The sequence below is a fragment of the Schistocerca nitens genome, chromosome 3 (assembly GCF_023898315.1).
Source record: "Schistocerca nitens isolate TAMUIC-IGC-003100 chromosome 3, iqSchNite1.1, whole genome shotgun sequence".
Taxonomy (NCBI): Eukaryota; Metazoa; Arthropoda; class Insecta; order Orthoptera; family Acrididae; genus Schistocerca; species Schistocerca nitens.
In genome coordinates, this window is record NC_064616.1 from 218337577 (window position 1) to 218353351 (window position 15775).

The 15775-nt window shown below is 38.2% G+C and overlaps 1 protein-coding gene across 2 annotated transcripts in view; it reads left to right on the top strand.

Annotated features, from left to right (window-relative positions):
- Window positions 1-15775, top strand: part of LOC126248172 (DDB1- and CUL4-associated factor 7) — a 135072-nt gene that overhangs the window by 57719 nt on the left and 61578 nt on the right. For both annotated transcript variants that reach the window (XM_049948939.1, XM_049948940.1), the window contains exon 3: window positions 7342-7483. In XM_049948939.1, the coding sequence (XP_049804896.1) occupies window positions 7342-7483 (142 nt within the window). The remainder of the gene's footprint in view (window positions 1-7341; window positions 7484-15775) is intronic.

Genomic DNA, 15775 nt, shown 5'->3' on the forward strand with positions numbered 1-15775 from the left:
TGGGCTTCGGGTTTTCACTGTTCCACCTCCTTTCCGGGCCACTTTGCGTACACCCCCATGGTGTGTTCCTCGCCCTTTCTTTCGGCTCGACTTGGCACAGGGCCCGAAGGACTCAGTCCCTCCAGAGGCCTTCCACCGCCGCTTTTATTCCATCCTGGCCACGTATCAGGGCTCTGACGTTGTTTACACTGACGGTTCGATGGTTGCTGGTCGTGTCGGTTATGTGCTAACTCTAGAGGACCATTCCAAACAACGTTCCTTGCCGGCTGGCTGCAGCGTTTACACTGTTGAGCTGGTCGCCATCTTTCGAGCCCTAGAGTATATCCGCTCCTGCTCAGGTGAGTCCTTCGTGATCTGTAGCGATTCCCTGAGCGGTTTACGAGCTCTCGACCAGTGTTTCCCTCGTTCTCGTCTGGTGATGGCTATCCAGGAGTCCCTGCATACTCTTGACCGTTGCGGCCGCTCTGTGGTCTTTGTGTGGACCCCCGGTCATCCCTGCGAGCCACTCGCAGGGACTCAGTAGTCCTTTGCCGGCTCTGCATTGGCCACTCCCGGCTGACACACAGTTATTTACTGCGCCAGGAGGACCCTCCTCTATGTCGCTGTGGGGCGGCTTTGACAGTGGCCCACATTTTGTTGGCCTGCCCCCTTTTAGCTGTGGTCAGGCAGACATTTGCGCTGCCTGATACGCTTCCTGCCCATTTAACTGATGACCCTGCTATGGCTGGCTTAGTTTTACGTTTTATTGTGACAGGGGGCTTTTATCATTTAATATGAGTGTTTATGTTTTATTTTATTGTTTTGTGTTGATTCTGGCCTTTGGCCTACGGTTTTAAACTGAGTTTTTCATGTGTTCTCGGTGGTTGGCTTTTCCTTTTTTATTCTATGGTCGGCCAACCACCGCCACACTCCGTGTGATTTTAATTCGTTATGTCTGTTCTTTGTCTGAGTTTTTCTTGTCCTGTGTTGTCTGTTGTCTCTATTATCCGTTTTTTTCCCCTCTGTGTGGTAGTTTTTAAGTTTTGGAAAAAGGGACCGATGACCGTTGCAGTCTGGTCCTTTTAATCCCACAAACCAACCAACCAACCAACCAACCACTGTCACCATGATGGTATTACAGGCATGTTTCACAGTAAGGATAGTATTTAAATGAAACGGAGAAAAATGAGGAATAATTGTAGTGACGATATGGGCTGTAAATGGGGAAATCCACTGACATCAGCTACTGTGACAAATGGGAGATAGTTATGGCCATGCACCTGGTGATGAGAGTCTTGGAAATTATGAAGACTGTCAGCTGTGTGCACTCTACTGTCATGGGCATCTGTTAAAAGTGGCTGAAGGACAGTGAAACAATGAGTAGCTGACAAGATGCTGAATGTTCGTGTTCCATCACAGAACATGAAGGTCGGAGTCTTACTTGCGCTATAAAGTTGGATAGGCAGCAATCTGTGGCAGATCGGATGACAGAGTACACTACTGCTGGTGCAAGCAGAAACGTTTCATAGCACAGAGGTCATACACATTGTTGAACATGGGATTCCACAATGGATTACTCCTACATGTTCCCGTGTTGACTCTATGACATCATCAATTACAATTGCAGTGTGCACTGTATAATCATGACTATTGGGCTGTGGTTCAATGTTATGGTGCTGTCTGGTTGGATGAATCAAGCTTTGTGTTACACCAAATAGATGGGATGGTCATGTCTAGATACACTGTCACCTAGGCAAATGGCTGTTGGAAACAGGGACGCAGACCTCCGAGGGCAGTATTATGCCATAGGGGACATTCGCCTGTGCTGTGCTTCCGTGGTACCTATGGTAGTAATCATAGGTACCATGACAACTGTAGACTGTATGGACATCATTGCACACCACTTGGATACCCTTATGCTCAGTGTCTTGCCCGATGACAATGGCATCTTCCAATAGAATAACTGTCAGTGTCACAAGGCCAGAATTGTGCTACAGTAGTTGAAAGAACATGATGGTAAACTTGCATTGATGTCTCTGCTGCGGAATTTACTCGATCTGAAACTGATGGAACACATCTGGGACGTTATCACATACCTGCTCTGCACTCAAAAACCACCGGCGTATAATTTGTGGGAATTGCGTGACCTGTATGTAGACATCTGGTCCTACATATACCTGGACACTTACCAAGGACTTGGTGAATCCATTCCATGCAGAATCGCTGTTGTATTGTTTTCCAAAGGTGGATCAACATGCTGTTAAGGTGGTGTCTGTACACTGGAACCCATGTTGGATGTTAAGTCTGTCGTCAGTTGTCAAGAATGGTACCTTTATTTGCTTATGAGTTGCATTTATTGATTTGTTTTGAAAATGGATGAGAGAATTTGAATTAAACTTTGCTATAAAAATGAAACGAAATTTTAGAAATGTTTAATATTGCTTTAGGTCAGTGTGCTATGAGTAAAACAAAGTATTACAAGTGGTATAAGCATTTCCAGGATGGCTGTGAAGAAGTTGAAGATGATTAATGTTCTGAACACCCCTTTGTGCCAAAGGTGTTGAATTTTGAGAAAAAAAAAAATTGGCGAATGGAAGTCACTCAGGAGTCATTAAATGAAGTCACTCATGAAGCAGAACTACAGAAAGATTTCTTAACAGGTCATGTATGATGTCGAAGCTAAGGTACAATCATCCCATGGGAGGCATTCTGGATTGTCAAGACCAAAAAAAGCTTGGCAAATGCAGTGGAATGTGATGGTTCTGCTCAATGTTTTCTTCAAATTTAACATCTTAGTACATCATGAGTTCTCACCAAAAGATCAAACGATCAATAAGAAGTAGTTCTTATAAGTTAAATGTCATTTGTGGGAAGCAGTGTGGGAAAAGAAAAGAAAAGAAAACAGGATAGTGGTGAAACAGTTTGTGGCTTTTGCTCCACGATAATGCACCTGCTCATCCTTCGTTGCTTGTTTGTGAATTTGTGGTGAAAAACAACACTGTAATGATACTCCAGCCTCCATATTTTCCGGATATGGACCCATGTGACTCGTTTCTGTTTACCAAAAATAAAGATAACCTTAAAGGATCATTTACAAGCTTAGATGAGACAATAAGTGCATCACTGAAAGAGCTAAGTGCTGTCTCAGAGATAAAGAGTTCCAGAAGTGTTTCAGGGATTTGAAGAAGTGCTGGCATAAGTGTTGGGAAAGTACCACAGCTCCGTGTTCTGAAAGGATTGGCAAAACACAGTTGGTGGTGGCTTGTTTGTTGCTGTTATAAGTATTTTATCTTGTAGCAAAATAGAAATAGATAGTTTCTGTGAGTTAGTATAGGCAGAGGTCATTCTTGGCAACTGGAATAAAATAATAATTGGAGCCTTTTACTGACCTCACAACTCAGATGATACAATTGCTGAAAGGTTCATAGAAAATTTGAAAATTTCAGACACGTACCTGACTCATACAGTTATAGTTTGTGGCGACTTTAATTTACCCTTGATATGTTGACAAAAATACATGTTTAAATCTGGAGGTATGCATAAAACATCATCAGAAATTGTGCTAAATGCATTCTCTGAAAATTATTTCAACAAATTACTTCATGAGCCCACATGAATAGTAAACGGTTGTGAAAACACACTTGACCTCTTACCAACAATCCTGAGCTAATAACAAGCATCAAAACGGATACAGGGATTAGAGAACAGAGGGTGGTTGTAGTGAGATTGAATATTGTAACCCCATATCCTCCAAAAATAAATGAAAAATATACCTATTCAAAAAAGCAGATAAAAATTCACTTGATGCCTTCCTGAGAGACAGTCTCCACTCCTTCCAAATTAACAATGTAAGTTTAGACCAGATGTGGCTTGAAATCAGAGAAATAGTATCAGCAGCAATAGACAGATTTATACCAAATAAATTAACAAGCCATGGAGCTGATCCCCCTTGGTACACAAAACGGGTCAGAAAACTGTTGCAGAAACAATGAAAACAATTTAAACACACACATCTTTGAGATTGGCTATCTTTTACAGAAGCTCGAAATTTAGTATGGACTTCAATGCGAGGTGCTTTTAATAGTTTCCACAAGAAACTTTGTCTCGAAACCTGACAGAAATTTCAGAGAGATTCTGGTCATATGTAAAGTATGGTAGTAGCAAGACACACATCAGTGCCTTCTTTGCATGATAGCAATGGAATTACTATCAACAACAGTGTTACCAAAGCAGAGCTACTAAACACAGCCCTCCAAAATTCCTTCACCAAAGAAGACAAAGTAAATATTCCAAAGTTCGAATCAAGAACAGCTGCCAACATGAGTAACTTAGAAGTAGATAGCCTTGGAGCAGTGAAGCAAGTTAAATCACTTAGTAAAATCAAGTGTCCTGGTCCAGTCTGTGTACCCATTGGTTTCATTTCAGAGTATACTGATGCAATAGCTTGATACTTAATAATCATATGCAACCGATTGCTTGACAAAAGAGTGGGAAGTTGCAAAACTCACACCAATATTCAAGAAAGGTAGTAGGAGTAAACCACTAAATTAGAGGCCCATATTATTAATGTCAATATGCAACAGGATTGTGGAGTGTACATTGTGTTCGAACATTAAGAATTACCTTGAAGAGAACAGTCTATTGACACACAGTCAACATCGTCTTGTGAACGCAAGTGGCTGTTTACACACACGAAGTGTTTCGTGCTATTGACAAGGGATTTCAAATTGGCAATTTACCCTAAATAATGGAACGTGTGAGGTCATCCACATGAGTGCTAAAAGGAATCTGTTGAACTTCAGTTACATGATAAATCAGTCAAATCTGAAGGTCATAAAGTCAACTAAATACATAGGAATTACAATTACATACAACTTAAATTGGAAAGAATACATAGATGATGTTGTGGGGAAGGCAAACCAAAGACTGAGTTTTATTGGCAGAACTGTTAGAAGATGCAACAGATCCACTGAAAAGATTGCCTACACTATGCTTGTCTGTCCTATTTTGGAGTTCTGCTGTGTGGTGTGGGATCATTACCAAATATGATTAATGGAGTACATCGAGAAAGTTCAAGGAAGGGCACCGTCTTTTGTGTTATCGAGAAATAGGGGAGAGTGTATCACTGACATGATACAAGATTTGGGGTGGACATAATAAAAAAAAATCCCCCCCCCCCCCCCCCCCCCCCCCCAGTGGAATCTTCCCACAAATTTCAATCACCAACTTTTTGCTCCAAATGCAAAAATGTTTTGATGGCACAAACCTACATAGGAAGAAACAATTATCATAATAAAATAAGGGAAATCATAGCTTGCACGGAAAGATATTGGTGTTTGTTTTTTCTACTCGCTGTTCGAGATTGGAATAATAGAGAATTACTGCGAAGGTGGTTTGATGAACCCTCTGCCAGGCACTTAAGTGTGATTTGCAGAGTATCTATGTAGATGTATATTACCTAACGGTGATTACTTTGAAGGAGATAACATTAATGTAGATGAATGAATAAAATTATTTTCAAAAAATGCAAATACCCAACTTTTTAAACACACTTCTTATTTACATATCACCAAATCTTATTGACAATAAAGGACATACATTTTAATTTCCATTTATGTGTTGCTAGGTATACTGGCTAAGTGTTCATTGAAGACGTTCTCAATAGATAAAACTTCAATTTATTTTAGTCAACATGGCTGTTGTTAATAATGTCTTCCTCCTATGCTGAATTGCATTAATTTGGCGAACCATTGTAATTGTTGTTGTTGTTGTTGTTGTTGTTGTCGTTGTTGTTGTTAGGTTGTATCTATAAAGCTTAGTTTACACAATGACACTAGGTTGCAGGCAACTGCGCTACTGGCCACTGCGCATGCGCGCCGCGCGTTTGCGCAACTCGTTGGTGAAACTAAACACTTTCGGCATGTCCAACTTTGGCGACACTAGTTGCATGAATTTTGAGGTTATGTGTGTTCGTCGAGTGTAGACAAACTGAAATGTGAAGTGGGGAACTGAAAATAATGTTCGCTTTTTGGATATCTCTGCTTTGATAGGTGTTTGTGGGATTTCAGTGATACTGATTACCAGAATAAGCAACATATTGCTGAGACCGTCGTGTGCGATCATAACATAGATGGTTTGACAATATCATAGTTGCAGGGCAAAATTTATTCAGTTAGGAGCACATATACAACTGAATTAAGAAAAATACAAGCAAGTGTAATTCTAGCTGTGGCAATGCTCTTGTCTACAAGACTAAAATCCCATCATTTGAGTTGGCCAGCTCTTTGTTAAGGAATATTGTTGACAGGAGGGAAGGCTATACAAATTCAAGAAGCTGCATTCTTTATTCAATATTCATCTATCTAAAACATCGCTGCAGTGCTCTCCATTCACAAATTTTAGAATTTTGAAATATTGCCACTGTACAGATCTATCTTCTTAATGTGGCCTGCTTTGAATAATTATTGTTGCTAATGTTAATAAGTATTACTGTTAATGTAATAATTATTAGTGTTAATGAAATAGCGTCATCACCAACTAGAACCGTGTCTTATGGCATGCCGAGTGTTCTCGATTGTAATGCACGCAATATGATATGTAATTTCAGTTCTGGCGACAGTACTTCATGCATAACAGTACCTTTATTCCTTATTTCATAATTAACTCTATTTAGAACAAATGTGAACAGTTCTGGTGACGTTCTAAGATAATTAAAAGATCTTCTTGGATATTCCATTATAAATTATTTCAGCAGTGATGCTGAGCAACCGAACTGACATCTTTTCTTCATCCAGTCACAAATCGAAACAAGTTTCTTATTTTTTTCTTAAGCAGCGATTCCACGCAACAAGCTTTCACTCCATCACAACTCGTGCGACTTGCAGCTGCCAAAACTTTCATTTCACACAGGACTCAGGGACCGACAAAACGACGAAACTGAAGTGTACACTGGTGTCACCATGTCTACAGTCATATATGAAACCACTAGCGTGCAACTCATTCCACACAATGAGTGGCGCAACCCAATGTCGTCATGTAAACTAGGCTTAACTCTTCAGCTGATTGATTGCTGTTATGAATCTTCATGGTAAATTAAAACTTCATGCCCCACTGGAACTGGAACTTGGACTCTTGCCTTTGACAGGCAATTTTCCTACCAACTATGCTGTTTAGAAACAACTTACAACTGACCTTCATTACTAGGCAACTCGGTCAGTAAGATTAATGCCTGCAAAAGGCAAGGGTCCAAGTTCGAATACCAGTGTGAAACAGTTTCACTCTTTTGGAAAGTTTCACCAATTGTTGTCATTATATTGTATATTATTATTTTTATTGTTATCAGTAAGCGTGTCCATGTTGCAGATTGGCTCTCGGAAGCTTCGTGGAGGAATACAATAATAAAGTACAAATAGTTTCCTTAGATGAAGATACCTCAGAATTTAGTGCAAAAAGTACATTCGACCATCCATATCCAACAACAAAAATAATGTGGATACCAGACAGTGTAAGTGGCAATTTTTTGTTAAGAAATTTTCCTTGTTCATTTTCTTCTTTGATTGTTTCCTAACTTCTGCATTGGACAGAGCTTTTTCATACTACAGTGTTGTTGACACACACACACACACACACACACACACACACACACACACACACACACACACACACACAGTTTTGAACAGACAACTTGGTATTTGTGTGGAAATATTTGGCTACACTTGCTTTGCCATCAACTTTGCTGCATTGTGGCTGGAGTAGGTGGCTATTTTGAAGTATCACTGGACAATATTGCAGATTCTGCATGCTGTTGCATATAGTTGCTGACATATTGCCGAGGGTTGTCGGTGTTGTCCACCAAGGGTGCAGAATATTTCATATTGCAGGGCAATATCTATCTCCTTCTTTGTGTGCAGTTGCTTCCTTCATGTTGTAGCCTTTGTTCTCTACTTCTCTCACTGACAGTGCTGCAGTAATGCATCTGAGTGAAAACAACAATATCGTTTTTCTTTTGTTTGAAAGTTTTCACATGCACTTATAGTGACGTTTTTTAGTTGTTTGTAGTTGTGAATTTGTTGTGTAGAGCAGTGGAGAAGTGAACAAATGAGAGAACTATGAATTTTGCAAATGTGAATCATCTGCAGCCAGAGCTATGTGACGGTGAAATTAATGTATACAAAGCTTGTAATCTGAAAGAGCAATTGGCAAGCTGATGCTGATGAGATTGGAATCGTGCTTGATCAAGCATGTAAAGAATTCTGAAGTCTTTGAATCTGTGCCAACTACGGGGCAAAAGAGTTACAAAGAAGGAGTGAAATGGTGGATAGCTGTTTATGCAAGTGTTTTGGTATTTGATGCCTTTAGTTTCATACTGTCTTGAGACCTACCTGAAGCAGGAATTCATAGTGCAAACAGTGGCATGCATTGGTGAACAAGAATGAAATAACAATAAAAATTGTATTCGTATTTCAAACATTACTTACCCTGGAACAATAAGAGGGGGTCAGGGGGTGGATGTTACTAAACCATTGTAAATATTACTACTAAAAATTTTATTCAAAGGTTATCATAATTTGCGGTTTATGCACTAGTTAATTACAAAAATAAGGTCTCCAGTGGTATTTCATGTACAAAATGAGTTTTAAATGTCATTTTAACACCGTATACGGACAATACTAGATTGGCAGGAGCCATGGGTTGGTACCAACTCCAATCGTAAATTTTATGAGGGTTTAGTAATCTTTGGTTTGCGAAATCTTTCAGTCCTTCTACCAAAGCATTGCGTGCATTTGGTACCATATACCTTGCTGATTAATACTGAACTTTAAATAGATACATTAAACTTATGTAAGAATCACCAATAGCTAAAATCAGAAGGGTGTTCACCTGTCATGTTGTAACTGGCATACACTCTCTTATATTTGTATCAGTTTTCAGACAAATTGCTTATATGAGATATTAGAAATTGTGTTCAGACATTCTGGGCTAATTTTGGAACAGGGATGTACCCAGCACCATTTCACTAGTTAAATTATCTGAAACATTCCACGTGCTTAAAAAAGAACGCATCCACACACCCATATTTCTCTTGTTCTTTCTAACATGATTCCTTGTTTGATCTAAAAGTGATAGAGCCACATCCACTTCCTCTAGCTCATGTTCGTCCATTTTGTGCCAGTAGTATGGTGCCTTTCAAACACTTCTGGCCCAGAAATCTATTGCTGTAAATATTTCTGGGCAATAGTGGTAGGTAATATTGTAGTACATGTGGCTGCAATGTGGCCAGACAACATGTATTATCAGCAGTATGCAATTTTTATGGCCCATGTAACCATACTTTAAGGTGCAGTGTAGTGGTTAAGGAACTGGACTGTTGTTTGGGATTAATTAGGTTCAAATTCCCAAACCGGCCATTCAGATTAAGTTTTCTGTGTCATTTAACATCAACACACCTTAGACTCGTAGCTCAACAATCGTGGATTTCATTGAAATTTTATGTCAACATTCACACGTGGACCCAGTGAACATTCGTAAAGTTTAATGTTAGATGGAGCAATATGTGCTAAATTTTGCAACCCATATTCAGCCAGAAAATTTCAGGCAAAATTTCCTGAAAAAATGTGCACCCAAATAATCCTTCAAAATCGGCCTTCTTATATCTCAAGGACTAAAGGTATGGCGAATGTGAAACTTGGCATTCAGTAACCTAAAAACACAAGGTTCCCAAATATAATGTTCCATTTATGCACCACTTTCCAATACTGAATAAATTAAGTGCAAAATCAAAAATTTTATAAAAAGTTAAAACTATGGTATTTTGACCTGATTTTGCAAAAAACTGTGTTGTATAAAACTGTGTTGTATAAAACTTTCCAAACAGACCTCATTAGAAAAGTAGTGGTTCAACTGCAATAAAATTGTAGTTGATAATCCAATGTGGGCTAACAGTGCTAGATAATTTGAATTAGTTCTAAAATCATTGCAAAAAAAGGTTAACTTCATTTTTTTGTATCTCGTAGCGTAAACGCATGCTGAATGTGAAACTTAATATACAGTAGGTCAGTAGCACAAGGACATGAAATGCAAAATTTCACTCACTTACTATTTTGCAGTAGTTCTACAAATTCATCGATAAAAGGATGATTTTTTTGTAAAAAGGTGAAAATAGGGTATATTTGACACTTATTTACAAATACCGTTTTTATTAAACCGTAAAAACCAGTATAACTCAAAACAATGTGTTTTAAGCCCTCCCAGAACATAGGGTTTATTTCCAACATGGACTACCAGTGCTAGTTTGAGCTAAATGAGTCAAACTAGCTGCAAAAGTCATGGTGCGAATAAAGTTTTAATTTTTACTTCTCATATCTTGCTGATTAAAGGCATGATAAACATGAAACTGGGGACAAAACAACTTAACAACATAAGGTTTTCCACTATAAAATATCATTCACGTACAGCTTTCTAAATTTCTACAAAATCAGTCCAAACTCAATTTTCATGAAAATTACAAGCATCGATAACATTCAATTTGCTTTTAGAAAATCTGTTTTCCATAATTGATTTCAAACTAATCACAGCTGGAAAGGGCATGTTTTCAAGCACTCAGAAAATTACATTTGGTTTTCCAATGTGCACTATCAATATTTGAAAATGATGGCCAAATTGAAGGAATGTAGCCGGCCGCGGTGGTCTCGCGGTTCTAGGCGCGCAGTCCGGAACCGTGCAACTGCTATGCTCGCAGGTTCGAATCCTGCCTCGGGCATGGATGTGTGTGATGTCCTTAGGTTAGTGTAGTTCTAAGTTCTAGGGGACTGATGACCACAGCAGTTGAGTCCCATAGTGCTCAGAGCCATTTGAACCATTTTTTTGAAGGAATGTAACATTGCAACAGGCTACATTGCAGCAACCTGTTGTCAATTTGAAAATAAGAACCACATGCAATGAAACACGGACAAGTAATATCTCACTATATTGCATTTCTCTATGGTGACACCGTCACTGCTGGTTTAAGAACATGAACCAGCAATCACATCACCATAGGGTGGGTTCCTTCATACAGGTTCCAAAGCCTGTAATTTGGTTTCTTAATTTAGTTTCCAAAGCCCTGTGGTAGTACCTGTGAGCTTACAAAGCCTTTTGTTAAGTAACTTATCTCCAGTTCTCAAATCTGTAGGTGTATCTCACATAGGCAGCAGGCAAAAAGTATTATCAATTTTGATTTTAAACTTCTCAACATTGCAGTTTACATTTTTCAGAGTTTTTGAGCCTCTTTCTGCAGTTCATTTTCTGGAAAGGTATACTGTCTGCCAAATGATGGTATTGAAGGAAAAGAGAGCATTATCATCCATACAGGCAGCATAATGGCCAAGTAACAACTCCATCAATGTCAGATGTAGTATGGCTGCACTAGATACTTTGGCAACCAAATTTATTTTGTCATTGGAGACATTGCTGATACAAACTGAGCTCAGGTCAAGTGGTACAGATTGATGATATCTCTTGTACGGCAATCATGCTGCTTTCTCATCATCTTTCTTCTTGAAACTTTTTGCTTTCTTCAGTTTCTTGTTTTGGAACATATATATAATGCCAAGTGCATTTTGGTCACAAATGTTGAATAGATCTTATGGTGTAAATATTTGATTCATTGATGGCCTTTGTAGGCTTGTACTAGTTGCCAATCACTTGGTTGTGGCACTAATCCCATCACATGGGGATTTTCTGTGGATGTCATCAACAAAAGTTCCATTCCACGTCAGTGTTAAAATAATTTTTGTGGCTTGAAAAAAATCTTATAATTTTTGTATTATGCAGCTGAGCGGGCGCTGAAATAATGTATTTTGCTTATCTTTGTTTGAATCGACAAAAAGTCGATCAATTTTGGAGTAAATGCATGAACAGATAACGTATCATTTTGCATGCTACAATCAGTGGTTTGCAACATGCCTTCATTAACATAATACACTACAAAAGGATGTAATGTAACATACGTATTTTCCCATTGAAATCCCTGAGCAGCATCTTGAACAACAAATAAATAACTTTTGGGCAAGTCCATTAGAACAGCTAATTCAGATTCTCTTAAGTCATCCTTCAACAACTTCAAATGCTGCTCTGGTGTGTTGATATATAATGGTGGACAGTCAGCTTCCAAATTTTGGTGGTAAGTTTCTCAGAAAAACTGTCAACAGTTAATACACTTGTTTCCAATGTCTCACCGAGCGAGGTGGCACAGTGGTTAGCACACTGGACTCGCATTCGGGAGGACGACGGTTCAATCCCGTCTCCAGCCATCCTGATTTAGGTTTTCCGTGATTTCCCTAAATCGTTTCAGGCAAATGCCGGGATGGTTCCTTTGAAAGGGCACGGCCGATTTCCTTCCCAATCCTTCCCTAACCCGAGCTTGTGCTCCGTCTCTAATGACCTCGTTGTCGACGGGACGTTAAACACTAACCACCACCACCACCACCACCACCTCCAATGTCTCATGTTCAGTGTGGGCTCACTGTTTGAATTCTATTGATTCTTCTGGATCTCTGTCATTAAATACTTTTCCAAGTGTGCAGTCAGTGCTTTTTCTCCAGGACAGTTTTGACATCTTTGTAACATATGGTGCCCTTTCCAACTGTGATTAGTTTTAAATCAGTTATGGAAAACATATTTTCTAAAAGCAAATTGAATTGTGATGTATTTTTGTAATTTTTACTAGAATCAAGTTTGAACTGATTTTTTCAAAGTTTAGAAAACAGTATGTGAATGATATTTTATACTGGAAAACCTTATATTGCTATGTTGTTGTTGTTGTTGCCCAAAGTTTCATGTTTATCATGCTTTTAATCAATGGGATACAAGAAGCCAACATTAAAACTTTATTCGCAATGTGATTTTTCAACATAGTTTACATCAATTTATGTAGCATTGTTAGCCTATATTGGAAATTAAACCCACTGTTCTCGGGTAGGGAGGGGGGGTTAAAACATGTTCTTTTGAATTAGACTGCTTTTTAAGGTTTAATAGAAAATGGTATTTGTAAAAGGAGTGTCAAATATACCCTGCTTTCACCTTTTCACAAAAATCATCACTTACCGGAGAGTTTGTAGACTATTGGAAACTAGTAAGTGAATGAAATTTGTATTCCACATCCTTGTGCTACCAACATATTGCATATTATGTTTACTGTGCAGCGTGAGTTTACTATGAGATACAAGAATACAAAGTTCACATTTTTTTCATGCTACGATTTTCACACCCAACTCTGATTCAAATTATCTAGCATTGTTAGCCTGCACAAGATAATCAAATACACTTTCTTTGCAGTTAAAATCATTGTCTTTCTAATCAGTCCAGTTTGGAAAGTTTTATAGGACAGTTTTTTGCAAGATCAGTTCTATAAAATCTTAAACTTTGCATTTAATATATTCAGTATTGGAAAGTGGTACATAAATTAAACTTTATATCCGAGAATCTTGTGTTGTTAGGGTACTACATGCCAAGTTTCACATTCATCATTCCTTTAGTCACTAAGATATAAGAAGCCAAACTTTGAAATTTTTTTTGGGCACAGATTTTTCCAGGCAATTTTGCCTGAAGTGTTGGGCTGAATATGGGTTATACAATTCTTCTTCTTCTTCTTCTTCTTCTTCTTCTTCTTCTTATCATTATGTACAAGATGACCAAATTTAATTTCTTTCAACAAAATATTGCCTGAGATATAACAGCTCAGACACCAGAAATTTATGTTCGCTCTGCGCAAAGCTGCACGTGAAGTCAAACAAGTGATTATATCTCAGCCAGTATTGCTTTTACCAGTGTTAGTTGGGGACATCTGTGAACGTTCACATAAAATTTCATCGAAATCCATGATGGTCGAGCAAGAAATGTTCCGGAGTTAGGTGATTTGTGATGAAAGACAATTGCCAAACTGGTTCCGTTGAGGAGGACATGACGTACTTGCTGCTGTAGCCCCTTCAGTCTTAATTCTTAGGCTCTCTATTTGTCTTTGGGTTGTGAGACCATTATCTATCCTTTCATGATAATATATGGAAATAACACATTTGAGCCATAACCTGTCCTTTCATGGTACTGTATGAAAGTAATCCATTAGACCAGTTCATGTAGCTACATGATGTTGAGTTTTTCGTATTCTGATTCATACATGTGTTTCTTAAAAGTACACTCCATACTAATTACATCCTTGTCTTGATGCAGTAATTAGGAAATTATTATAGACACTAAAAGAATGGTCATATTTCTATAATTGTTCTATTGCCTGGCAGGAATTACATTTGCCACAGTGGGTTTAGTGCTTTAATGGAATTGAACTGAATTGAATTGAATGAGAATAACTTGCTAGAGGCAGTTTACTGTTACAGCATAGAGGTATGTGAGCACAAGTGTATGTGGTTTACAAAGAAAATGGTTTCATGTTATCAGTATTTGCTGTGCTATTCAATTGTCACAATATTTTCATAAACATAACCCAAATAACGGCTGACTCTGTTGAGTGAGAGTTATAAAAGGCATCTCAAACAGATCACATAATAAATCATACTGTTTAATAGTTAAAATTAATATCATGTTATTTGGGAGTGACTATCCATTCAGGCATATCAAAATTTTGTATATATAAATGAGTGTGGGAAAAAATTGCTTAAACAGTTTATAGCTTTTATTTTCTGAAGTGTTTCTTTAGATAAGAGCATATCTTAAACATTTGAGTTTCTGTCAATATTTACCATATTTACCCAATTATAAGAAGAGTTGTTTTTCCCAAATTGGTCATTTGAAAAATACAAGGTCATCTTACGTTTGCAGATGAGACTACTGCTGCTGAGGTCACTGTTTCTGCGTTGTGTAATCGATTAAGCAAAAGTTCTGTATACCAAAACAGCAATTCCTGTCAGTTTGGCACAAAAAAACATACTAAAAATGATGTAGATATCTTTAATGCGTTGTTTCACTGAAGATGCATAATTTCATAATACTCAAGTGCAAATAAAAAATACAACATATCAAGTACGGCATACCTCATGCTTCGTAAGCAATGAAATCGAGATGACAACTGCCGGATTTGTTTCTGTTTGCCAATCATAGATCAAGACACGTCATCTCAACAGCCAGACATATCGTATAGAATGTTACATAAGCAGCATGAATAAAATGAAGGTACTTTAAATCTGTCTTTGCAACTACAAGAAAATGTGTATTTTGTCACCAAATGTATTTCATTTTGCTTCAAATGGCTCTGAGCACTATGGGACTTAACTACTGAGGTCATCAGTCCTCTAGAACTTAGAACTACTTAAACCTAACTAACCTAAGGACATCACACACATCCATGCCCGGGGCAGGATTCGAACCTGCGACCGTAGCGGTCACACGGTTCCAGAATGCAGCGCCTAGAGCCGCTCGGCCACTCTGGCCAGCTATTTTGTTTTATTGAAATAAAACATCATCAGTGATCTGTAATAAAAGATATTAACAATGTAGCTTGCTTACTAGATTGAAAAACAATTCATTCCAAATGATGCCAGTTTAACGTAAAGTATTTTATGACCAATTTTCACTCTCATCAGGAAAACACTGTCTGCTCGCATCTTTTCTTGAGATATTCCTTCGTTTGGCACTGTTGAGTCCAGCCTGAAACTACATTGCTTTGTAGAAATGTGAATTTCTTGATTAAAACACAGTCCATTGCAGTGTGGGAGTAGAGGCTGGACTGACAGTGCCAAATGAATAAATACCTTGAGAAAACAAGCAAGCGTGTGATTATTTCTGGTGTGAGTGAAAATTGGACATA